The 27,340-nt window shown below is 34.7% G+C and overlaps 2 protein-coding genes across 3 annotated transcripts; one reads left to right on the top strand and one right to left on the bottom strand.

Annotated features, from left to right (window-relative positions):
- Nucleotides 1-1,757: 1,757 nt before the first annotated feature.
- On the bottom strand, nt 1,758-13,294 carry LOC128208491 (alcohol dehydrogenase class-3-like). Of its 2 annotated transcripts, none has more exons than XM_052912063.1 (11): nt 13,227-13,294; nt 11,212-11,313; nt 9,188-9,329; nt 8,776-8,863; nt 8,017-8,149; nt 7,519-7,605; nt 7,173-7,302; nt 6,791-6,921; nt 3,826-3,961; nt 3,041-3,179; nt 1,758-2,532 (listed from the first exon to the last, which is right to left on the bottom strand). In XM_052912063.1, exons 1-11 carry the CDS (start codon nt 13,242-13,244, stop codon nt 2,505-2,507), a joined length of 1,134 nt encoding a protein of 377 aa, XP_052768023.1. In that variant the 5' UTR covers nt 13,245-13,294; the 3' UTR covers nt 1,758-2,504. The 2 variants fall into 2 exon arrangements, with proteins under 2 accessions (XP_052768023.1, XP_052768017.1); XM_052912057.1 differs by having other exon boundaries at nt 13,224-13,251.
- A 5,084-nt stretch (nt 13,295-18,378) lies between these two features.
- Nucleotides 18,379-27,305, top strand: LOC128204166 (prefoldin subunit 1-like). Its single transcript, XM_052905542.1, has 4 exons — nt 18,379-18,485; nt 24,545-24,711; nt 25,873-25,957; nt 26,848-27,305. Exons 1-4 carry the CDS (start codon nt 18,432-18,434, stop codon nt 26,929-26,931), a joined length of 390 nt encoding a protein of 129 aa, XP_052761502.1. The 5' UTR covers nt 18,379-18,431; the 3' UTR covers nt 26,932-27,305.
- Nucleotides 27,306-27,340: the final 35 nt, after the last annotated feature.

Here is a 27,340-nt window from a genome sequence, read left to right as displayed (position 1 = left end):
ATCATTTCCTAACCTCTCAATCAGCGGCACTACAGGGAGATGGAGAGATGATGCTTCTTAATTTACTTTCATCGGTTGCTCGTCGTCTGATTCGGCTTCGGTGATATCAATCCGTAAAGACGCCAGCTCCGCCGTCGTGTCGGTCGCTAAAGCGCTTCTTGTGCTCTCAGCGTTAGGAAGCAATGGATGGAGCACGACTCACATACGAAGTCGACCTCAATCAATCCCTTTTCATCTTGGCGTACAGACATTTGGAGATTCCTGTGTTGCCACATCCACTGATATTGCTAACCCTTCCACTCATTAGATTCTACCGCTTGGTGATAGTTGTGTACACGACTCGAACATGCTACATGTAAGCATATACCGTGTAGTTGTAGCCATGGTTGCAATAAATGCAGTAACATCAAAATTGTGCAGTGCATATGTATATAGAAGACTGGAGTGACTCGAATTACTATAAACAGTACGACAAATAAATTACATTGCTTTGACATTCCAACAAACGATTATATCAATACGATTAAATGTTAATTAGTCACTTACTCTGTTTCTAATTTCATTTCATAGATTTAACTTCATTTTTTATACTTACAGTTTACTTTTATTTGTCAGCTCAAGTGTTAATATTTTCCACATTTATATCTTAATCTAATACACAATGCAAATATCAAAATAAGACACTCACATCAAAACAATAAATCATGTTTGAAATATATTGGTCAACGGTTACGATAAGACTTATTGACTAAGATCGGGCGGTCGCGAAATGACTATAATTCGATTGGCGATCTCCGTAAGCGAAATAAAAAGTTTAAACGCTGAAAAACCTTTGTTAGTTTAAGATCAGGAAATTTCTCGCTAAAAAAGGTTGTGGAATCAAACTTTTCGTTGGCCTTCGAGAAATTATGTGTGTTAAATAAGAGGAGTTTGGTCATAAAACCTTCTCAACTGACTATCAGGAATATCCGGCATATGCCGGAACACTTTCACCATGAAAAAATGACGTGAAATATCTTCTAATGGCTTTCTATTCACATACCAAATATTATGAACAACAGGTATCGTTCGAGTTGATCATGATCATGTCAAAATGGTGTTTTCATTATTTGTGTTGCCAATGCAATTTCAATTTCGCACGACAAACATACGTACATAATCAAGTAATGACCCTTTCTCAACATCCTAATTTTATAAATGAAAGAAAGCTTTAAAACTTTCAGAGATAACCAAGATCCTGTCGACGAGTTTCCACTATTTTGTTGCCATAGCAACCACAATTTCCATACAACAAAAAAATGCAAAAGTTCCTTATGGCGTTATATCAACAAATCGACCTTATAGAATGTATCCTTTATACTTCATCAGTTAAATCAAGATCAAAATAAAAGGTGATCACTTCAAGTTCTTTCGTTGCCAACGCAATCACACAATTAGTCCGACAAAAAAATAGTGCGACTGACGTACACAATATTCTTATGGCCTTTTAACCAACACGCCATGTTCCATACGAAAAAACCGACGGACGGTTAAACGGACTGAGGATAACCCTACATTTATATCTCTTATTAATCGGAAATAGGAATAGGTGCTGAAATGACAAAAGAATCATTAATTAGTATCTCTTTGGAAGACAAGACTTGAATAATTGTAGAAATTCAAATGGAGCACTCTTCTCACATAGTAAACTTTTGCCCCGAAAACTTACAACTAAGTAAAATGTAATGAACATCAAATAGGTATCAAAGAGAACAGAATTATATTTTTAATTTTATTTAATAGATTTAGACGATATATGGCAGGAATTATAGCACTAATAGTGATAGGATTGTATACTTTTTCAAAGTTGGAAAAGTCTACAGAATAAATGCATGTATTATCATTCGATTACAGGTGACATAACCATTATTGTATTTTCTGAGAAAAAAACACATTCAACCTTAACAAATATGTGTTATTGATCATGTTATCTTTTATCAAAACAATACCTTTAATAGCATATTCACTTTACAAGTATTGCAATACTGGTAGTTGTCTTACAACATCATGGTACACAGTAGCAACTACATGTATACCACATGTTCCAGCCTAGATGTAACAACATTTGTTAATGATTGTCACCACGAATCACAACTCACATAATGATACTTAAGTAAGATGTACAGTATACATAATGTGTGTTCTATCACAAACCAAGCACCAAATTATTAAAACTAATTAGTTACAGACCATGTTTGGTACATGTCCTCAATGGCTGGTACATGTGCCCATATATATATATATAGTTTACATGGGTGGATAGATGACTAGTACTCTAGACATTCACAACATCCTTCATAAAATCAAAGGCAAACAGAAATAAACATTTAGCAATAAACACATCATTTCTATATTTGTAACTTCTCTTTCAAATGTCCTCTTAACATAACATTTGAAAATTTTAATAATCTTTTCTGCCATGATGCATTACCGGGGTATGTTGAGCATACAAAAGGGCTTCCCATTTACTGTAGGGCCACGACCGCACGAATACTGAAATCAACGAGACATGCAATTAAAAGAGATGAAGAAAAAATCCTTATTAAGATTTCAATTTGTCTATGAAATCATGTTACAGAACAAAGATAAATGCCAACTGATAAAAGTTCATAAAATCACAGAGCATGTTTATATGGGTGCTAACACTTGTCCTTTGTCCTCAGTCGTCCAAAGGGCATCACTCAACAATTAATTTAACCAGTGATTGACCTTTGTGCAAAAAGCAAACTGTCACTGTTGAAAGTGTACTAAGTGTCATGTGAATAAACAGTTATAGCAACATTCATTGTCAATTATGCCACCATTTCCATAAATGGCAAAACCAGACATATATAAAAGCATGAGCCACCCTCAATTCAATTGTTGTCAATTTGAACTAAAAGTGAACATACGCAATAACCACATGCACATACACTTAAAAATAACCACAATATAGGTTATTAAAATAGGGAAGAAATCAACATCTTTTTTTAAAACATTTTGCAATCATAAGTAGGAGTACCTCTTGCCAGCGTGCATAAGGTCAAATGCCTCGTTGATATCGGAGAGGGGCATGTTGTGAGTGACAAACTCGTCGACCATGACCTCCTTCTTCAGATAGCGTTCCACCAACACAGGGACACTCTCAACACTCTTCCAACCTGGCCAAGTACAAGCAAGAAAACGTAATATATATGTAGGATTAATATCTTGTGTCATGATTAAGTCCAGTAGCACTTACACAATCTTTTTTCAATGTTCAATAGTTTTTATAGTTACGAGTCTCAATCAAAACTTGAATACTAATTATTTTAATTATATAATACAAAGCTCATAGTAACCTTTCTATGATTAAATCACAGCCAGACATATTTAAAAGATTTTCAAGATAATGAAAACATATTCAAAATGATGGTTCATGCAAATGCTGAAAGAACGTAGCACATATCATATTCATAAGATACGCATCATTTTCTGAAAACCATCTTTTTTAATTTCTATAATCATTACGTCGCTGATGGCTTAGAATTTTCAATCATGACATAACATCTCCTTTTGAAAACATAAGCTAGGGAATTTAACCATATATGGATATGGTATTTTTTTAAGAGAAATCAGTGGAGCTCCATATGATAAGGTTAACTCCACAAAGGCCTATTATTAAAGAAACAATTTAAATGGAATACTTGCAACAAACATACTGATTTATTTCTCTGAGAACTGCAGATTCCACAACGAACCCAATATGAACTTATATGATATTATTTTCAAAGAAACCAAGATGTCTGAAAATCAGATAAAACTAACCCCCAAAAGCTGTTCCCTTCCATGTTCTTCCTGTGACAAGCTGGAATGGGCGCGTGGCGATCTCCTGACCTGCTGCAGCCACTCCGATGATTGTGGACACTCCCCATCCCTTGTGACACGACTCGAGTGCTGCTCTCTATACCAGCAAAAAAATGGCATTTTCATTTTCAGGACAATCACAACAAAGAAGTGCTGCATTATACCTGATTGGAGATTGACAGTATACATTTACTGTATTAAACTCTTCTGAGCTATATCTAAATCATAGAGTTTAATGGTATTGATCTAATATTTACTTACCTTCTTTAACTAAAATTATTACATCTGCAAAAGCCCTAAGCATAAACCACGTGATACAAGTGAGAAACATCAAAAAAAGATTAATTGAAGGCCAAACAAAATAATATACATGGTTCCGTACACCTGACCAACCCCAAATATTAACCGCCAACCCTACTTACTGCTGCGAGTACCAGTACCAATCTACTGATGTTTTTAAGTTGAACTAATAAAATATAATATGGCAGCCTCAAAGATGGCTTTATGTCTTCTGGCTTTAGTTTCAAAAATGTTTCCATCTGGAAACTTCACCAGAAATGGGATCATACCCCCATATCACAACTTTCATCAATCTACAAGCAATAATTGGCAAAAAAGTGCTGCTTTTGTGAAAGCTTAACTTTTTACTAGAACAAGAGCTGTCGTAAGACAGCGTGCTCGCCTACGCCGCTTTTGACTTAGACGTGAATACAATAATGATGTGATATGTGCCTGTTATTCAATACCAACCCTTTGGTGCTTAAAAATCCAAGTACCCGGTATATCTTTGTCATTTCGTCATTACTTACAATACCTCTAAAACATAAAACTTACTTTTAGTCCTGTCAAACGTATAAACACATTATTTGTAAAACTAACAACACATGATCTAAAGCAAACATAAAAGTTTTTTAATTAAGCCACTGTTTTGTTTTCAATGAATAAGATCTGCTATAATACTGCAAAATTATGAAGGTTCATTCTGGCTGTTTTAAAAATCATGTTAATTGCTTAAGCAGTTCTGAAGAAATTATATTTTCAAGTTCAAAGAAAGCACAATAATAGGCCATTTAAGCATAACATGCATTGTTTATTTTACTTTAAGTACTTGTAGAGTAGAATATATAAATATCATCACCTAAAATAGATTGATTTCAAGTCCGTGCAAAACTAGTTAAATTGTAGCGTCAGAATTTTCTTACTGTTTAGTCGTAAAGTTTGCCTTCAAAATATTCCTTGTGAACATTAACTGACACATTAAAAATATAACTTAAATCTAAGCTTTAAGCTGCACTTTCACAGATTGAGCGTTTTGACAACTTTTTTTATATTTTTTGTCTTGGAATGAGCCAGTTTTTGCGTAGATGTCTTGAAACCAATAATACAAGACTGCTGACAAAAGAATCAGATCACAGATTTTCATATTTAGGTTGGAAAAATAATGTTTTCAGGCTGAATAGCATTAATAACGCTTTAGGAAAAAGGAAATTTTCAGCATTTTTCCAAACAACTGAAATCTGTTCTATTGCGAGTTATCTTATATGACTGAATTGGCATTGATACCAAACCCAGCCGATTCTGAGACAAAAACTTTAAAAACTAGAGATTGCTTTTTTGAAAAAGCGCATGTCTCCCCCATTGTGTGGTCGTAGGTGAGAAATAATCAATGATGGACATGAAATTTGTACTTCCTCCCTACCAAGTTTGGTGAACCTAGGTCAAACCATTCTCAAGATATTGAGCGGAAATGTTTTTTACATTGGGGGTCGCCGCGACCTTGACCTTTGACCTAGTGACCCCAAAAACAATAGGGATCTTCTACACCTCATGACCAACCTCCCTACCAAGTTTGGTGAACCTAGGTCAAACCGTTCTCAAGATTTTGAGCAGAAATGTTTTTTATATTGGGGGTCGCCGCGACCTTGACCTTTGACCTAGTGACCCCAAAAACAATAGGGATCCTCTACACCTCACGACCAACCTCCCTACCAAGTTTGGTGAACCTAGGTCAAACCGTTCTCAAGATTTTGAGCAGAAATGTTTTTTATATTGGGGGTCGCCGCGACCTTGACCTTTGACCTAGTGACCCCAAAAACAATAGGGATCCTCTACACCTCACGACCAACCTCCCTACCAAGTTTGGTGATCCTAGGTCATGCGGTTTTCCAGTTATCGATCGGAAACGAACAAAGCATTCTCCTGATATTGCACGGAAATATTTTTTTACATTAGAGGTCACAGCGACGTTGACCTTTGACCTTGTGACCCCCCAAAATATAGGAGTTTTCTAAACCTCATGATCAACCTCCCTACCAAGTTTGGTGAACCTAGGTCAAACCATTCTCAAGATATTGAGCGGAAATGTTTTTTACATTGGGGGTCGCCGCGACCTTGACCTTTGACCTAGTGACCCCAAAAACAATAGGGATCTTCTACACCTCATGACCAACCTCCCTACCAAGATTGGTGAACCTAGGTCAAACCATTCTCAAGATTTTGAGCAGAAATGTTTTTTACATTGGGGGTCGCCGCGACCTTGACCTTTGACATAGTGACCCCAAAAACAATAGGGATCCTCTACACCTCACGACCAACCTCCCTACCAAGTTTGGTGAACCTAGGTCAAACCGTTCTCAAGATTTTGAGCAGAAATGTTTTTTATATTGGGGGTCGCCGCGACCTTGACCTTTGACCTAGTGACCCCAAAAACAATAGGGATCCTCTACACCTCACGACCAACCTCCCTACCAAGTTTGGTGATCCTAGGTCATGCGGTTTTCCAGTTATCGATCGGAAACGAAGTGTGACGTACGGACTGATGGACTACCGGACTGACGGACAGGGCAAAAACAATATGTCTCCCCCAGAGAGGGGGAGACATAAAAATGTCAAAACTTTCAATATGTGAGAGTTTGAATTTCCATACCATGGTGGCGACATTGCCAATGCATTCAAAGGTGTAGTCACAACCCCCTCCCGTAATTTCCACCATCACACTCTGGATAGGCTTGTCATGCTCCTTGGGGTTCACAAACTCTGTACACCCAAACTTCTTAGCTGAAAGAGTCAACTTAGTTTACACCCACGAGCGTCTGAACATCATTTCTTGACAAGTTTGTTCTATAAAACAACTTACATATTTCTAATATAAATTCAGATAAGTCCATTTATGAACGTTTATAGTCTTAAAACAAATTTTATTAGACATGCAAACCAAAGCTCGACATTATTCAAAACTTTAAATAAGATTTCTATCATAACTTGTGTATCTTAATCACTAAATGACTGTAAAATCAAACTCCTTATACCAATTTCAAACTTGTCCTTGTTGATGTCGACTCCTATGATCCTCTTAGCTCCTGCAGCTCGGCATCCCATGACAACTGCCAGCCCAACAGCCCCCAAACCCCACACAGCACAAGTGGAACCCTCCTCAACCTAAATGGATGGAAGTTCTCAAAATATGTCATATTGGCAAACAATGAAGATTCCATAGCTTGTTAAATATTACTTAGTTCTTATCACAGAATCAAGTGCTACTCAAAGATTCAATTCATGCTAAGAACTACATTGTACCACACAACTAATTTTACCCATTATTGAAACAACTTCTACATAATAGGTGTTATACACTTAGATATAAAATTAACGCACCTTGGCAGTATTGAGTGCAGCTCCATAGCCGGTAGAAATACCGCAGCCTAGCAGACACACCTTCTCCAAAGGGGCTGCTGGGTTCACCTGTATAACATATATGAAATGTACATCTACAGCTGTTGTCATCAGCATATTTATATTTTTTACAATGGTGTTTTTTTTTTTATGAACATCTTTAGCAATAGATATACGTGGTGCACAACGGCATGCTGACATAATATCACAAAGAAAGCGTATTTGACATAAAAGTAAACAAGGGCATCACAAGCAGACCCAAAGTTGTTACCAGTCTTATGGATCCACAATTAAATCAAAAATAAAATGTATTGTAAGCACGATTAAATCTGTCCATTATCCCAAAACACAACGATGAAGGCTGTGCCTGAAAATAAACTTCCTACAAATCTATGTAATAAGACCTTTTTTATTCTGTCAGTAAACATTAACACAACCTAGTGTTCAATCATGAATTTCCAAACAATTAGCATTACTGACCTTGCATACAGAGATATCAGCGACAACAGTGTACTCGCTGAAAGAGCTACATCCCATGAAGTGGTACACTGTCTGGCCCTTGCAGGTGAATCGTGACGTGCCATTTGGCATCACCCCACGACCCTGAGTCTCCCTGGTGCACATCAGGGAATTAATTAGTCAAACATACTTATGTTCTCTTAAAAGAGACAAGCTATATTTACAAAGATCTGCAACATCTCATATAATTGCAATGTTTGAAAGACTTCATTCATTCTGACATACTCACTGACCTGCTTAGACCCTGTACATGTACATCTTTATGACATACAAGCATGTAACTTGATGGCATTAAAGATTAACTCATACCTTTCAAAGTGCTCATAACACATATCAAATTGGAATGTTTGACTTTTAAATATTGCAGATAACAGATTTAGTCCAGAGCTATCACAGATGTTAAGAGTGTAGCCTGCATATGCAATTCTTTTGGAGCTTCATGTGACATTTCAGACCATTTTTTAAGACCATTTTTTACTAAGTGTAAAGTTTAAACTATTGTTAGACTGAGTGAAATGTCAAACAAATCACCAGTGCCGATCTTCCTGTGCCGAGCAATGTTCCTATGAGGTTTCATGAGTGTAGGTGCTATACTTCTTGTTTTAAATGTGACACAATTTATTCATGACAAGACACACTGGGATGAAAATGCAATTTAATTGTACATCCTCAAATATATCTGAAACAGACAAAAACATTGAACTGGTTCATGCTTGTTACCGGATTTTACTGCACAGGTTGGTTTTGGGGCTCTTACAGAAGACACACTCCTTACACTGGGGAATGTACAGAGGAATCACATGGTCTCCTGTAATACACAACACACATCTACCACAGTAAATAACATGCTTAACAGACTGCTGCAGGCAAATAGTTTCATGAATGCAATGATTTTAAGTTTGTTATCATAAAATACTAAAGAGTGAATTTATAAAAGAAACTTGCCTGTTGTGTAAAAGTTATCACTTGACTTCCAGTAACATTTCACTCATCTATTTAATAGCTTGTCTGCATGGTCTAATAATGAATATTATTGTTTTATAGTAGAGTAGTCTTTATTTATAACTATAGGATTCAGCTACTGTTACAGCTCGTAAAATGAACAAATATCCTAAATAGAGAGATGTCTTACCCGGAGCAACTGCAGTGACGCCCTCACCAACACTCTCAACAATGCCACCACCCTCGTGACCCAGAATCACGGGGAACTTTCCCTCGGAATCAAAACCATCCAGGGTGTAGGCATCTGTGTGACACACACCCGTGTGGGTCAGCTGTCAGAGAAAATAGGGTCTTTTACACAATAGTATAATGCTAGTGTAGAAAAAATATTTGTGATGTCATGAGTCCTGATGTGATGTTAAAGAAAGAGTAACATTTCACATTTTTTCTCAACCTGATAACATAAACTTTGTTTTCTTCTTGGTAATGTTATATCTTCCAGCAGACTCATTTTTACTGACAACGTCACAATTTGTGACAAATATATTTACATGCAAAACGCTTCCAGTACATGTAAATTATAAAAATCAATTTTAAATTTGCATCCATGCAATGTTCATCTTTGCATTCATGTAACAGAAAAACAGCTCTACATACATAAAAGTGAATAACTTTAGCTAGTCGCAGCTACAGTGTTTATTATAACATTAATTAGTGTAATTGGGGCAAGGCCCATTGAATTGCAAAAAAAGCAACACAATATTTTGAAAAGCCAGGTGACTATTAAAAATATTTTAGTTATGGGACTATATATAAGGTTGCAAAATACAACTTTTTTTATTGAATTACACATGAGATCTACAGAAATTTAGAACAAAATAATGGAAAAAAGATATAATAACTAGATAGTTGTTGGGTTCTTTTCAACAAAAAGCTGATGTCTCCCCCGTCTCCTCCAATCATTACATGTTGAATTTAGTCATATGACTTTTGACCTTTAAGTGTGACTTCATCCTAATATGATGAACATTTATGGCGAGTTATTTCAAAATCCTATAAGCTGTTCAAGAGAAATGGAGCAGATAGGGATGTAGTCAAATGACCTTTGACCTATAAGTCTAACCTTGACCTTACATTGACATGGTTGTATCATGCACTTTGCACATTGTCTCAATATGGTAAACATTTGTGGTATCGGGTATGCTATTTCAAAATCCTTAAAGCGGTTCAAGAGATTGACCATTGACCTAATTTTAGTGTGACCTTGACCTGAACCAAGCTGGGTTTTTTAATATGTACAAGGCATATTATCACAATATGGTGAAAAGTTGTGGTAAGTAATTTCGAAACTTCTCAAGCTGTTCAGTAGATATGTACCAGACACAAAATAGAGTAATAATTTTGCCAAATGACCTCTGATCTATAAGTATGACTTTGACTTTGAACCAAGCTGATCTCTTACATGCCCTCCTCACATCGTCTCAATATGGTGAGCATTTGTGGGGAGTTATTTCAAAATCCTTCAAAAGGCTCAAGTGATATGGCGGATACACAAAATGTAGTTATATGACATTTGACCTGTAAAGTGTGACATTGACCTTAAACCAAGCGAGCTGTAACATGCACTTCACAAAATGTCTCAATAAGTTTAACTTTTGGGGTGAGTTATTTCAAAATCATTAAAGCAATTCAAGAGATATGAAGCAGACAAGAAATCTAGTCATATGACCTTTGACTTGTTAATGTGACCTTGAACTTAGCTGATTGTAACATGTGCTTTGCACATCATCAAGTTATTTCAAAATCCTTTATGCAGTTCAAGAAATATGGAGCAGATATGAAATGAAGTCATATGACCTTTGACTTCTTAGTGTGACCTTGACCTTAAGCTCAGCTGATTGTAACCTGCATTCTGCACATTGTCTCAGAAACATTACTGCTTTATGTGGTTTTGCCATTTAAAAGAAACATGGCAGTTTTATGTGTGTTTTTTTTCAATAGATAAAAACCAAATAGCTCCTTTTACTAAAACCACTGTGATTGCCCAGACAGACAGAAGGACAGAAAACTCGAATAAAAGCAATATGTCTCTCTAAGAGACATACATTTTACTACCATCTATGTGCAGAATTTGTATTTTCGGAGATATACATCTGTCCCAATTTTGGCAACATTTGAGGTAGAGAAAAAAATGCCCTTGAAAAGATTTTGTACCTTTATCCTGACTTCATGGGCCTCAGGTGGTGCCACCTCCACAGTCTCGATGGACAGAGGTTTCTTCGCCTCCCAGGCAACTGCAGCTTTGCATGTGATTGGCTGGTAAGAAATACTGCATTCATGTATACATTTTATGAGCAATGTTAAATTTAGGCAATGCATGGAGTATTATCTAAGTAAGATACCTGCATACTTTATGACTACATTGTACAAATTCATGTACATGAGTTATATTACATGGTATACATGTACCTATAGCTCTGCTCATTCATCTATTTTTAAGCCTTTTATTGGCAGGAATATCTGATGCTCCATCTCTTTTCAGGGGTGCCTTGGAGAAATTTGATTTGTCCTTTTGGCATGTAGCCCCTTTTCCAAAAATAGGCTTAAAGCATGGTAAGGTGAGCTACATGCTGGGCTATAATAAGTCTTGTATGGTTATTATTTCTACCATACTGATGCTATAAACAGGATATTTGTTAATTTCAGTGTAAGATCCTTTTTTATTCACGAGTGTCATAGAACATAATTATAGTTTTTCAATGTTCATAAGTGACATACAATATGATCAAACACTGAAATCAACAAATTTTCTGATTCTTTTATGCTTATTTTTAGTATTTTAATTTATTTTTCAAAGTACTCCCTTTTAAAGGTGCTTTCTACTGGTGGGACGCCTCTCATGCAAAATTATAGCTGATGAAGTAGCTGTCAATGTTCTATTTTTTGTTTGTGGAGAATAGTACTCGGATATTTTTTTAACTAATGCATCTATGTTCCACAGCAGAATCTGCAGAATCACTTCACCTGCTAGTTTCTAAGGTAGTCCAAATAATTGTACGTTGACAGGTTTTTTTTAGATTTTTGATATGGCAAATCCTTCACGTACAAATTGTTTAGTATCAAAAGTGGGTAGTTGTTCCGATCAGGATTCCGGGTTAAAGCATATAGCGTCTATAAAATATCATAAAAACAAGTAATGTATTAGATAATGTTATTTTATATTAGTTCCGTACGCACACAAATAAATATCCAACTTATAATTATGAGTTTGACAGCTTTTCTTCATTTCATTCTGTCAAAACATAACAATATATACATGAAGGGCACCTGCAAGGCTTCAGGGCACAGTTTTAAATCGCTCGGAACATTTCGGCCATGGCCGAGTTGTTACGATTGTATAACGAGGTCTATCTCGAAGCTTTGTCGGAGGAGGCCGAGTTATTACGATTGTATCGAGTTGTTCCCCTTCGCATAATTGTTTTCTGTGTCAGTCAACTTTCGTTTTATTGGAAAGGTAAACAACTTGTTTTAATGCATTAAATGCTTGTTTAGTGCAAAATAGCATTTCACTTACATGGTAAAATATGAATATAACTCTTTATGATCAATTTCAACCATAAAATACTTCACTTAAAACAATTTCAATATTTTTAAAACACCCCCGTTTTTTGCACATTCCCGTTTAGACGTTAGGGATTGGAAGAATCCCGTATAACACGTCTTATATTTCAGACTAGTTTCTAAGGATGTTATTTGATGTTATTTCTTGTATTTGGCGCTTTATCTGTATAGTTTGATTTATATCTATAGCTATAGGGTCAAGATATGTTCATGGAAATGTTTGTTTTTACTCTTACGTAACAGTGCATTAGTTTTTTTAAATAATTCATTATTCACTTGCAGTTGGATAAACAATGGCTTTGATCAAAAACGTATTAACAAAAATAGCGTTTTCAATTCAAAATCCGCATCACTTTAGTGGTGACATGGCAATGACCGTGATTCAAATCATTACCTTTGTACATGTGCTACAAAGTGAACCTCAAAAATAAATTAAGGAAATGTACAATATAACTTAAAAATAACATTTCAAAACATTTCTTGACAAATTCATCCCTGCTAAACATTTAAACCAACCGTGCTCATGAAATGACAACAGTGAATGACGCATGACAATAAGTATTTACACCTATATTTACTATAATAAAAGAAATTTCTTCCAATACCACCTTTCCCGTAGTCGCCATATTTTGACCTTTGATCTTCGCCGTGTGCAAAATGGTCCGGTATCATTTGTGTGATACGTCGTAACCGGATAATAAATTGTCGGTATCCCGGTATCGATAGATTGGGTGCAACTTATACGCAATTGACGTCTTTGACTTTTAATAAATTATAAACCAGTAAAGTGATTTTGATTCAGAGTGGATATTTATGCGGTACATTAATTTCATTTATAACATATCTTACTGCGCAGGAGCACAGGCATCTGGATCATTGTTTGTCACTTAAATGTTGTTTAAAACCATTTTGGGTACATACAATGAGATACACAACACATCTGAAGATATTTAGTGTCTTTGATATACAAAAAAGAAACAAGGTATGTAACTCAAACTTACCAGATTTCACGGTAGAGTCCAGTTTTATACAAATTTCTCAACCAACATAAAAACAATCCATTTTTAAATAAGTGACATAGAAAGAAGAGTCAATTACCTTTAAAATGGTGTGCGATATGTTGGTATATCTATAATGTCTTTAGACAAACAAGCATAATTCAATGTCCAATTATCGTCTTTTTCTTTAGTCGGAAAGAGTACAGCAAATTCAAATCTTCAATTTTCCCCGTGTAAACAGTACTAATGACGGTCCTACTGAAGTTATTTTATGCTTCAGTGTACAGATAAATTAATTCCATTCCTTAATATCACCATAAGACTAACACCACAGTTTAAGAAACAACCGTATCAGTCTTCAAATTAAATCCTCTTTAAATTTCGTAGGCAGCCTGCCATTTTACCGACAAGCGCCCAGATGATGTCATTGGGTCACGGACACTACGGACCATGGACATTACGGACCAGACATTACGGACCAGATGTAGGGACACTACGGACCAGATTTAGGGACATACGGACCATCTTCAGAAACTTACGGACCATCATTTATAATGTTTTTAAACATTTGTTTGTTTTTTAGCTCTACTGGCCAAAGGCCAGAAGAGCTTATGCGATGGTAATGTGTACGTAGTATGTGCATCCGTGCGTCCGTGCGGTCGTGCGTCCGTGCGTCATGCGTCTGTAAACAATTGCTTGTGAACACGATACAGTCTTCAGTTTTGATTGTATCTCGATGAAACTTGTACAGTATATAGTTATCCATTAGAGCTCGGTTCCTTTCGAAAACCAGCCAGATCCGTCCATAAATGCCTAGATTATAGGCCATGAAAGTTTTAAAGAAATGCTTTCTATTTTTAGCCAGGTCTGCATGAGCGAATTCTATTTTTAGCCAAGTTTACATGTACATGTAAATTCAAGTCTAGAGTTAAGGGAGACAATTTGCAAGTCTAGGATTTTGAGAGACAATTTGCTTTTTGCTTCTGCAGCTGATTTTGTGAATTACTCTGCCTTGTTCTTGTTGAAAGCCCAAAGGCCATTTTTTAGCTTTAAGTTCTGTAGTTTGCACATTCATCTTAACAAAATTGGTTGTGAATGTGGAAAGTTATGCACCTGGTGTCATTACTGGCCACACCCAGGGTTCACAGGTTTGGTAAACATAAATCTGGAAAGGTTTGAAAATCTTTTTGTGTGTTCGTGCATCCATCTCAGCACAATTGATTGTGAATGTTTGTTCAAATTGATCAATGTTGTCCTAGGATGCCCTTGACTTTGACCAACTTTTTATAACTTCTAAAACTACAGAAATTTTTACTATAAGTACAGTTTTGAAAGCATTTTTTTTTGTCAGATGACTTTTACTTGGCACATATTAAAATAGTTCATGCAACTAATCTGCTCAGACTAATACGGTTGTTTCATAAACTGTGGTGTTAGTCTTATGGTGATAATAAGTAATGGAATTAATTTATCTGTACACTGAAACATAAAATAACTTCATAAGAACTGTCATTAGTACTGTTTACACGGGGAAGATTGAAGATTTGAATTTGCTGTACTCTTTCCGACTAAAGAAAAACACGAGAATTGGACATTTAATTATGCTTGTTTGCCTAAAGACATTATAGATACTCCAACATATCGCACACCATTTTAAAGATAATTGACTCTTCTTTCCATGTCACTTATTTAAAAATGGATTGTTTATATGTTGGTTGGGAAATTTGCATAAAACTGGACTCTACCGTGAAATCTGGTAAGTTTGAGTTACATACCTTGTTTCTTTTTTTGTATATCAAAGATACTTAATATCTTCAGATGTGTTGTTTATCACATTATATGTACCCAAAATGGTTTTAAACAACATTTAAGTGACAAACAATGATCCAGATGCCTGTGCGCAGGAGTGATATAACCCCATGCAATATTGTTCATATATAACTAGTGTAATAACTATGCAAATTAGGTAACCGCATCACAGAAAATTGTATTCATACGCGCTGTCAAAAAACGTTAACAAACATCAGAAACAATGTTTTAAAATAATTCCTGTCGATGTCAACAAACTCAGCTCCACGATGAAACGTATGGTGAAGAAGGCTGGGCTTAATCCAATCAAACGACCCCCTGATCACAGCGCCAGAAAATACCACGTCCAGGAATTGAATCATAAATAACAACAATGTTCTTGCGTACCAGATTATGCAAATATCGGGACACAACGTCACAAGAACATTGCATCTTTAAACAACCATAGCCACATTAATCCAAATTTAAATCAACACAAGAAAATATCCAACATCCTGTACTCCAGTGAAAAAACCTGTACAATGCTCAGTCTAAGCACACAGTTCGCCAGCAATGCTCAAGTTCACACAGTTATTGATTCAAATTTCACCTTTTCTGTTGGATTTTACAACATTTCTGGTGCTCCAACCAATCTTTTAGTCAAGATATTGTATATATATCATTTTAAAACCAAAAAAAAAATAGAGGATATTTGTTTATTTCAGTGTAAAATCGTATTTTATTTCACGAGTGTCAAAGAAAAACATATTTTCACGAGTGGCGAAGCCACGAGTGAAAATGTAGTTTTTCTATGATCACGAGTGAAATTAAATACGATATTACACTGAAATAAATAAATTTTCTGTTTCTTTTATGCTTATTTTCGGAGTTTTATTAGTTTTTTTATTTATTTCTTAATTACCCCCTATTTTAAAATGGGTGGTTTTTACGCCGCTACCCGTGGGGCGCCCCTCATGAAAAATTATAGCTGGCAACTTTTCTATTTCCGGTTTGTTGAGAAATAGTTCTCTGCTATTCATTCTTATAGTTTATTATTCGCTCGTTTATTTAAGCTTTTAAGAACAGTAATCAATGAAGTTTTATAAGTGCACATATGCTCCAAAAATAATGAAAACACTTGAAGTTTAAGTTGGGCATGAATACATGACCAAATTACTACGCCGCTATTTAATGAATGAAAATTTGAAGGTCAAATGTGTTAGCAAAACAAATGCGGATACTCATTGGATTTTAAACATTCTTCTTATTTGAAGACTGCATGTGTTTCATAGTTAATAAATATTCAGTCATCTTACTGTCAGAGACCAGTCTGTTTCGCTTGAAAACAGGTTTGTTTTCCAGATAAAGGGTGAATGCCACGCTAGTTTGTTGACAAATTTTGAGGTGTGGGTGGGGTAAAAAATATCAGACTATCTGTAAATTGTTGTGTGAATTTTCCGGGAAGGTCATTTTACGTACTACAAAGGCAAACAGTTCAAAATACATTTGAACGATGATATAAAATTCTATTTATGTTCGAACAGTTGTTTTTGTCTGTGATTTGTTCTTATGAAAGCAAATTTTCGAACATTCAGCTTCAAAGATCAAGAAAATATTTGAAAAACGGGATAACCGGTATTAAATAAATAGTAAGTTGTTAATTTCCAAATATATATTTATTTAAATTTATAAAACATTTCTTTAATTTTTGAACATTTTTTTGCCAACATTTACTGGTACAAATCAAAGTCAAGTGATCTGTTTTGATCAAGGCAAGTAACTACAAAGGAGTTTAAAAGTAGTTCTAAAAGTTGATATTTTCACTCCTTATTTTGCAGTGAAAATATGAAATTGATATTTTCACTGTTGTTATTTCACTGTTAAAAACCCATATTTCATCGAAATCATGAAAGATTTTTTTTTTTTTTTTTAAATATTACTGTATCCAGTCAATGTGACGAGCACCTTTGGACTGTGACGCTGATTAACGGTCTTTTCAAACTTAAACCGCCAAATGACATGTACACACTCGCGTGATTACTAATGACGTCACGCAGTTATGATATTGCTCTAATTATTGATTTAAATTGATTGAAATATGTTCTTTTCTTTGTTTTTAAGTGAAATCTTTGAAAATCGGTTGATAATTGAGACATGGCCTATGTTTTTTATTGTGAATAAAATGTTTTTATGTCGTACTTTATCTTTCAGGACTGCGGATGAGGCATCCTAATAACACTCAATGTAAATTCATCGCTCTAGGACACGAGAATGTGTATTGAAGTATGTTTGACCTAGGTTTCAGCCTTAATTGAGTTATATTATTAATAGAATCTCAAATTCGTGATTATTTTGTATCAAATTTATTAAACTCGTCATTTAAAAACGATAAAAACTCGACAAAGCCTCGTTTTAAAATAAACTCGTTTAATAATTTTCCAAGGTATAGACAACCCATAAAATTCAATTTCAAACTACACAACCACACTCTAAAAGAAGTCACCTATGTTTAGATCAAGCTTTACAAAGACGATGGGAGATCTAAAAATAGAAAACCCTAACAATTACCCGGAGAAAAGCAATATTTAATATGATATACAATATAGCACACAATAAAATTGCCATTGATCAAGAAAAATAACTTAAGAAACCTCATAGACCATATCACACCTTCCAACCTGCTGTCCAACACGCCAGCACCACCTCAAGACAACGTACAGTCCTACTACCTACTACCCAAAGTCGACCAGAGACTTGAACAAGCTGTAATTAAGCAGACATCACGTCAACAGCTCAGACGATGACTCCAATGCCAGACTAGCCACATATATTTTCTTACTCCAATACTTTAAATCTTTTATTGTTGATACTCTCACTCTCTCTATATACATGTATATATTTCTATATATTCTTGCAACACCAGGCAGAATATTCAATTTGTTGAATGTGGCCAGCATTGAAGAAGAAACTGTTGTCTGCATCTTTTTTCTTTCCAGACAATCTTCACTTTGAAGATTATTTTCCAAAATGGCGTCCGGCAAGGCAACGGGACAAAAATCAGTAGATTTGGAGCTAAAAAAGGTTTATTATTTGTCCAAGAATATATTTTAAGTTGTTTTTTCACTCTTTCAAACATAACTTTGTTGAGATATCAGTTTCCCTTTTATTCAATATGCTGTACCTGTTGCTTTTGTGAAATTAATGGAACTCTCTGAAAACTGTTTAAGCATGTCTAACCATGTTCACTCCTGGCATAGTTACAATATCATATAATAAGTTTAATTGATTAAGTGAGATAGCATTATCATATTATTTTATTGTCAGACTCAGTGTATATTCATACTGTAAAAAAACAAACTAACCATTTTAAAGTGATATTTTCACCATGAAGCCAGAACTACTAGAATGCATGTGCGGATTGCCCGTACAACGAGGAAAACTAATTGATGATATCATTGTCTTCATTACTCTAATCCATTCTATTTTTTTTAATTTTATGCAAGCATATCTTAAGAAAAATCTTTTGTAAATCATTGATCAAATATTGTACCTTTTTAGAACTATTAGCCATAATAATTAGATTAGTGTTTCACAGGGTTCTCAAAATGTTTGAGTTGAACAGGCCAAATTGAATTTGTAACAGTCTTTTTAGAGGGGCCCGAGGGCATGCCCCCCCCCCCCCCCCGACTTTTTTAAAACAAGAATGCAATTTCCTGCATTCTGAGCCATTAAGGGTACTGTTTTTCTAGGAGTTCTGAAGTGAAAAAATGAATTTAGAAAAAACACTTATAATTCGGACATACATACATATTTTGCGAATCCTATAAGTTCATTCATATTTGCAGTGAATTCAAATATTTCGGCCGTGATTTGAAGTTTCTCACACGACGATTATTGACTATAATTTTTCGGATATTCTTACAATCTAGACGCAAACGCGGTAAACACGGAAGATGGTTAACTAGCCTAGAGAAAAATGGGATCATACGGTATTCCACTGAGCGATTTAAATACAATACATTGCCACGCGACTTTAATCTCAAGTATAACTTACCGGTATTAAAACATGTATTGAAATGTGTCGTACATGTCGGCTGCATATCAAACGGAAAAATGTGGTTAGCTCGTGCTCTGACGTCAGAAAGTGTATCGTTTGATCTGCAGCTGACATACACGACACATTGCAATACATTCGTTAATGAGTTATCCTTTCGCAGGTGTTTGTGATGGGATGGGACTTGCATTAGGTGAAATAAATAACAATTGATTATTGTGGATTTATTATTGTAACAGTTAATGAAATGTGTCTTAAAACCTGCCATTTAGCCTGTGAATACGCAAAGCCTAATCATTACTACATTAGTAAAAAGTAAGTTTTATTTCGGACGAGGAAAAAAATCTCGGCGAACAATATCCGAAATGTTTGCATTATACAGTCAGCAAAATGTGTCTCCTGCGATCTACCAAGTGTTTGGACCGATTACACCCATCTGCAATCACGGCCAATTAGAAGATATCGAGTGTTCATCTATTTTTAGCAGATGGTCGCGTAAATCTGATGGTTGTAATTTTGCCACTTTTATTGGGGTGTCTGTTCTTTTTTTGACATCGACAATTTTTTCTTCTAACAGGTAACAGCGCATGTGCGAATTACGGAGAATTCTTACCAATACGAATCTGAAGACTCTTACATACGCCGAAGTAAGAATAGATAATCAGTATTAAAATAGGTCAGAAAAGAATGTGATCTTATGGTTTCTACAACAATTCTAACCGTCTGATTTCTGGTTTTAAGTGGTCAAATAGGCCGGCGGTCGGTTCATTTTGAGAACCCTGGTTTCATGCAACACTTATTCAGGTTGGCTTCTGTCAACAAACATCACCATTTTGGAACTATCTAGCAGGTGCGTATTATCTTGCTGTTTGATATCTACTTAGCCTTGGGATCTGCCATTCTTGGCTAGGAAAACAACAAGAGGGATATGGACGAGTGTAGGATGATATCCCACCCGGAGGATTGCCCCCATTCGGAACTCCTCGGCTATTTTTTTCAAAAACAACCTCGGATGTATGCCGGTACATCTGTTGAAGTAGTTCGTAAAATTTTGAATTATATCATTATTTAAATGTAGTGTTTAAGAGTTGTATTTATTGATCTATGTTTAAATTGATTACCATTGAATTGTATTATTGCAAACATAATTTAGAATCCCAAGGGTTAAGTCACAAAGTTTAACTGTTAAATAAAATTACTACGCGATCTACTTGCAGCGGACTTAAACATACCACTTTTTTGAGTATGTAAACCTTCCAAATACATCCGAGGTTGTTTTCTATAAAATGGCCGAGGAGCTCCCCCCCCCCCCCCCCCCCCCCCCCTTTACATATAAAACATCTTCAATAGAATTTAAATATATAATGTCATTATCGCATTAAGGATTATCACCCTGTTAAATAATTAAAGGTCAATGCAAATGATAATTAAAGGTGAGAACTTACTGATCAAAGATTATTTAATAAGTGCTTAGTCAACAAATAACAGAGAAAACAATTAACTTTTAAAATAATAAATGTTTCATTGTAAAATCACATGCTGTTTCCGTTTATTTTTCACTATTCATGATTTTTTTTTTCATTGATTTATGCCTTTGGGTTGTTTCATTTTATAATAAAAATCATTGTTTTGCAAATTTGCTTAAATAAACTGGTTATAATATGCATTTTAATATTGGGGGGGGGGGATACCGTCCTTTTTTTCACTAAGACGGGGCTATCTTCCGGGAGGGCTATGGTCCTAGGGGCTAATGTCTGGGGGGGCAATCATCGGGGGGGGGGGGGGGGGGGGGGGGGGGGATATTATCCGTACCTCGATATGGCCGTGTAGAGTTGCCAAAACAAAAATCATCAAAGACTCTGAAGCAGCTGTTGATATGGCGGAAAAAAAGCTCATTGAGCTAATGTTTCCTGTTAGCAAACACCTAACTTTAAATAAAGGTTCTTTTATCCTGAAGTGTTTATCTGTCCTAGTATCTGGAAAATAGTTTTGTAGAATGTAGTAGTACATCTGTTCATGCCTGACAGTTAAACTATTAAATTACTGTGCTGAAGTTTAACATCAGTAAATTTGAAAAGGTTGAAACAAATATCTATTGTTTGGAAAGTGAATAATTTAAAATGTGAAAAAAATAAATAAACATATAAATATAACAGCTGATGAAAACATTGAAATGTACCATCACTTCAGACATGTGAACCTCTGGCAATGACAGAGAGGTTAATTAAAGCCTCCAAAGCGGTATATTGGGTTAGAAAGCGGTAGAATTTCTTATTCTTTTAATTTTCAGTCAAAAACAATGATGTAAACAATGTAAACAAAATCTTTATATTTGTTACTATTTTTACATTTTCAGAAAATATGCATAAAATAGTCATGGTTCAGATTGTTGTCAAATGTCGTTGTTTTTGATTGAGAAACAGAAGGAACATTACTTGTAACCTCTGACTTGTAAAACTATTTTATATTCAGTAGGGCTGCTAATAAATCAAATCAAGACTGCCAAAACAGGTCGGAGTGTAAGTGCAGACGAAGGCAAAATCGTGTATGTTAATTTTCCTGCTAGTTCTGGCTTCCATAACTTTAATGTTGATATTTTTTTTTTGATGTTTACAACGCATTAAAGTTATGGTGTAACCCCCATAGTAAAGTCAACCAGAATCAATTGAGTGTGATGATGCAATGCAATCACATGACCATGATGACGTCGATGGATTCTATTTATAGCATCGGATTCACATTGTTCATTTAGTTGAATCCAATTGCAGTAAGGCTGTAAATACCTTTTGATAAGTAAAAACAATTTATTTATTCCAAATTTGTTATTAGTTATTTATCAATTATTCGAAATAGAAAAAATAAGAGCAAAATCAACACTAGGTCACATGGGTATTTTCTGAAAATCTTGGTGTCACGTGATTAAATTTGAACACAACTATGACCTAGATAAGGAATGCTTATAATAAGATTTATTAAAATGCTAAATCAACTATCTTTAAAGCGTTTTTGAAAATGAGTTTGTGAACTACATTTTACTTCATTAACCTATGGATACAGCTATTTTGTCTGTACAATGCATACAAGTGAAATAACAGCGTGACATAAAAATGTCACGAATTCTGGTAGGGTTTGGATACGGCGTTCTCTTCAGCGAACACATCCAAAAAGGTAATATATAACGTGTTCGCTGAAGTTCTTTAGCTATTTTCCTGCTAAAATGTCGTAAATTTTTATACACTAGATAATTAATAACACCTTGGGATTGTTGTTTTCTATAATGTTTCTACAGTTTTATAATGACATTAGATTAACAGAAATGCTGATAAGCAGGATGTCAATTAACAAAGAATGCTGATTAGTGGTCTTTTGTGCCGTAACGGACCTTAGCAACAATCTCAGCCGAATTATTAAGTGATTTGACATGTTGTTTATTGCACCATTACCTCTAAAGTGACAGGTTATTGGGGTTATTTTAGCATGGTTGATAGATTTGGTAGAATTTTGAGGTTTTAACAAGAAAATTTAAGGCCAATTTGATAGAACCTTGAGCTTTTTAAAAGACCATTCAACAGTGGAAGATTTCGATGTGAGAGCAGTATAGCAGTAGAGGGGTCCCATAAGCGTTACATTTTACCTACTGCCGGTATAGTTCACATGTATGTACCATTCAATTACTGTGGGGTCTATTCCATGTGAACACTTACACATCCAAAACATGCCTATTGAAACGTCGTATTGAGTGATTTTATCAGAATTAAGTTAACTTGATGAATTTTAAGGAAATATTGCTAAAATCTATATTTTTGTGAACAATTTTAATAGAATAAAACATATATGGAAAATGGTACTGTATTTATAAGTCTACCTTTGTTTAATTTGAAAGCTTTTACATCGATATTAAATATCTTAGCACAGCATATTTCATGATTGCGTATCAAACATTTGTATCTGTAAATGTGAAAAATATTTGCTGCAATTTTTATTAACCAAAAGTAAAATTGGTTCCTTAAAATGTTCAGCACTATTTTTTTTAAGTATCAGAAAGTTTTTTACTCGAAAATTGAAGTTATAGCACTTGTGAAATTGGTGGAAAGTACATGTATTCTTGAATACCGGATGTGTGTTTCTGGTCATGTGACCAGTGCTGGAAAAAACATTCTTGCAGACCGGATGTGTGCTGGAAAAACTCATCTTATACCCCCATGTAATATGAGTCACGTGCAACAATGCGCCACTTCTTGTATTGTATGGTTTAGGAATAGTATATTATGCCATTTCAATAAGGCGCAAACAAAAATATAAGTATACAATCCTTTTAAGTAAAATTGACAAAAAATAATCATAAAAGCTCGATTTTTAAAGGAAGTATTTGAAGTTGAAAGTGATTTAAAATTACTGCGCTTTATGACGTCAGTACACAACGTCACACACACTTTTTGGTGAAATGTACTAAAGTGCGTTTTCTACGTTAATTTTCCCACAGATTCATAATTTTAGGTATGCAAGAAAAAATATCAATTATGTTATTCCGGTCCGGATAAAAAAATCCAACACTCGTGCACGCTGGGTGACCGGTAAATCGGCAAGCCTCGTTACTGGCTTACGCGTGTGCCCTCGGGTCGGATTTTTCTATCCGTACCAAAAACACATGATAGATACTTATAGTCTTACACTGTAACACCCCCCCCCCCCATGTAAGATGAGTCACGCGCAACAACGCGCCACTTTTTATTGTATGGTTTATGAAAAGTATATTATGCCATTTCAATAAAACGCTATCACATATAAATGTTTGCAAGACTTTTAATTACGATTGAAAATAAATGATCTGAAAAACATGATTTTTAGAGGATCCAGATGATGTCAATAGTGATTTAAAATTACCAAGCTTTATGGCTCAGTAAACAACGTCGCACGCTCTTTTTGGTGAAATGATTACGCGCGTGCCCTCGTGTCAGATTTTTCTCTCCATACCAGAAACACATAGTAGATACTTATAATGTTTGCCTGAATGTTTATACAAAAGAACTGGGATCAATGACAAATCCTACTCCCATGAAAGAACAATTGTTATTATATTTTCCAGGCTTTCCAAGAGCTCCAAGGGAAGATGATTATGACTCAGCAGCAATTGAAGATCTCAGATGCCCAGATTGAGACCCTGAAAAGAACAGTCACACGAAACCTTTTAGTGGAAAAGGAGCTTGGTAGATTGCCTGAAAACACTCGTGTCTATGAGGGAGTTGGAAGAATGTATGTACTGCCATATCTTTTGCTTCCAGTTTACATTGAATGTACAAAATATGTCAAACTTTGATCATATTAATGTTCACAATCTTTTTCTGAAAATATACTGTAAACTCTTAATTTAAATCCTTTAAAGGCATATAATATATATCATAATGATAAACATTGACTGAGAAGGATGAAAGTAATTGTCTGAAAATAAATGTCTATTTTCTGAAAATATACTGTTAACTCTTAATTTAAATCCTTTAAAGGCATATAATATATATCTTAATGTAAAACATCGACTGAGTAGGATGCAATTAATTATGTTAACATGCGGCATGAATAGTTCTTATATTTTACAATTTCAAGATAATCATTGGTGTAAATCAGCTGATGTAGACGTTTGTCCACACTGCTTGTCTGGAATACTGGCCTCTGGCACTAACATTTTGTGCACATGATATGGAATACTGGCCTCCTACACAAGCATTGTTTGCTGGTGATATGGATAACCTCATTATTAGCTTCTTACACAAGCATTTTGTGCACATGATATGAAATACTGGCCTCCTACACAAGCATTTTGTGTACAATCGTAAGCAAATGGGGTAAAACATATTGCTGTTATACATAAGTCCTTCTCCTAGTTAAAAAGTCCATATCAAAAAGTGGGTCTCCCATACATGCCATATCTCCCCATTATTCTTGCAAAGTTTCGAATAGAGTTGAATTTTACTCTCCAAGTAGCGACAAAATCAATTTGCTTATGCCAATGGTAAAAAGTTGATGTTGCTTCACAATAACACTTTTTCTTTTAAACAGTAGCATAGAATGAACGTTTTTTGTTTGAAAGTATTTGGAAAGGGTTGCTGTAAATATTAATTTTTCCTTGTAAAATAGGAGCATTCAATTATTGGTTTGTTTTTAGATTTTCTATTTTTCTAAGGAAAATCCAAGATATGATTATGAAATGCAGGGGGACATAATATTTATGTCCTTGATAATGGCTAAAAAATAGACTAGTTTTCGCACCACATTGCTCTTGTTTTTTTTATTGCCTGGAGCATGCAGGAAACACAGGAAATTTTAGTTGAGTTTTGAATAATGACTGCATAACAGAACAATACCTCTTGTTCATGAAAAGTGTATTGCCTCCCTTTGTCTTATGTTGTGTGTTTACAGGTTTATGCTGGCCCCTATACCAAATGTACTGAACACGCTGGGAATGAAAAACCAGGCAGCAGAAAGCAAAATCAAGACTATTGAGGTAATCTTACCCTTTCAAGTGTATTTGATTAGTTGATCATGATCAGTATTACCCCAGTGTCACTTGTCACATCTGTAGCCTAGAATATCATTTGAATCTGAACTTGTCTTTTCACATTTTTATGGAATATTTATGAATATATATGTAATGTATGTATGTCAATAAAATATAAAAGATGAACAAACAACTATTATTGTGATAGAAATATTTTTGCATACGAGACTTAAGTTTTGTGTCATCTGACCAGTGCTAGAAAAACCAATCTTACACCCTCCATGTAATATGAGTCACACACATTTCTTTTATTGTAGGTTTTTTTGAAAAGTGTATTAAGCCTGAATAAAGCACAATCAAATGTAATATAAGTATGCAAGACTTAATTAAAAATAATTTTAAATAATCACCAAAAACGGGAATTTTAGAGGAACTATTTGACGTCAGTTAGCAATGTCGCACACGCTTTTTGTAAAAAATGCATTTTTTATGTCAATTTATGCAAAAATTGATAATTAGGTATGCAAGAAATAATATTAATCATGTTTTTTCGGTTCGGACTGGAAACAAATAGAGATAGATATTTATGTTTCATAGGCTACAGAACTTGAACATTCTTTGTAACAGTAAAGATCTAGATGTATAGTTAACAAAATGCATGTTCATTGATAAAAGATGACAAAGTTAGCCATTTAGTTCATGATAAGAAAAGTAATGATATTGAATGCAAGAAGTATCTGAAACCCTTTGTTGTATGTCGGTGAAGCGTGGTGTTATCTCACTTATGCTGTGGCTGAGTGCAGCAGAAGCCAGTTTTAGAAACTCATTATATTTGCAAAACCAACTCCAACAATCAATTATTTCTTAGTGAAGGTTGATTATTGTTCTAATTTCAGGGAAATAAGACATACCTGGAACGGAATATGAAGGAAAGTGAAGACAGCTTACGAGAACTTGTCTTATCCAAGACAGGCAGATGATAGAAACTTGCAATATCTGGAATGTTTTCGCTTATTTTTGTCCTTCATGACTGTCGAATCTGAATTCATGTGCTTAATATTCATTCAGATACATAATGCCTTCTAGGACACTGTATTGCTTTATGATATTTTTTTTTATTTTGCTTATTTTTTTGTATAAATATGGAACAACATGGTTTTACTAAACTTGCATTACATAATGTTTTCTGAATGAGATGTTACTTATAAAACATTTATTTCTTTATAATTTGAACTACTTGATAAAGAAACATTTATCATGTTCAGTTGACTACTTGAAGTTACTGATTTATTTCATCTTTATTATGCATGTTAAGAATTCTTCTGACAATAAAATATTGAATCAAGTTAAAGAAGTGTTGTTGGAATATTTATTTTCATTCATGACTTT

The sequence above is a fragment of the Mya arenaria genome, chromosome 2, assembly GCF_026914265.1.
Source record: "Mya arenaria isolate MELC-2E11 chromosome 2, ASM2691426v1".
Taxonomy (NCBI): Eukaryota; Metazoa; Mollusca; class Bivalvia; order Myida; family Myidae; genus Mya; species Mya arenaria.
This window is presented reverse-complemented; position numbering and strand designations above follow the sequence as displayed.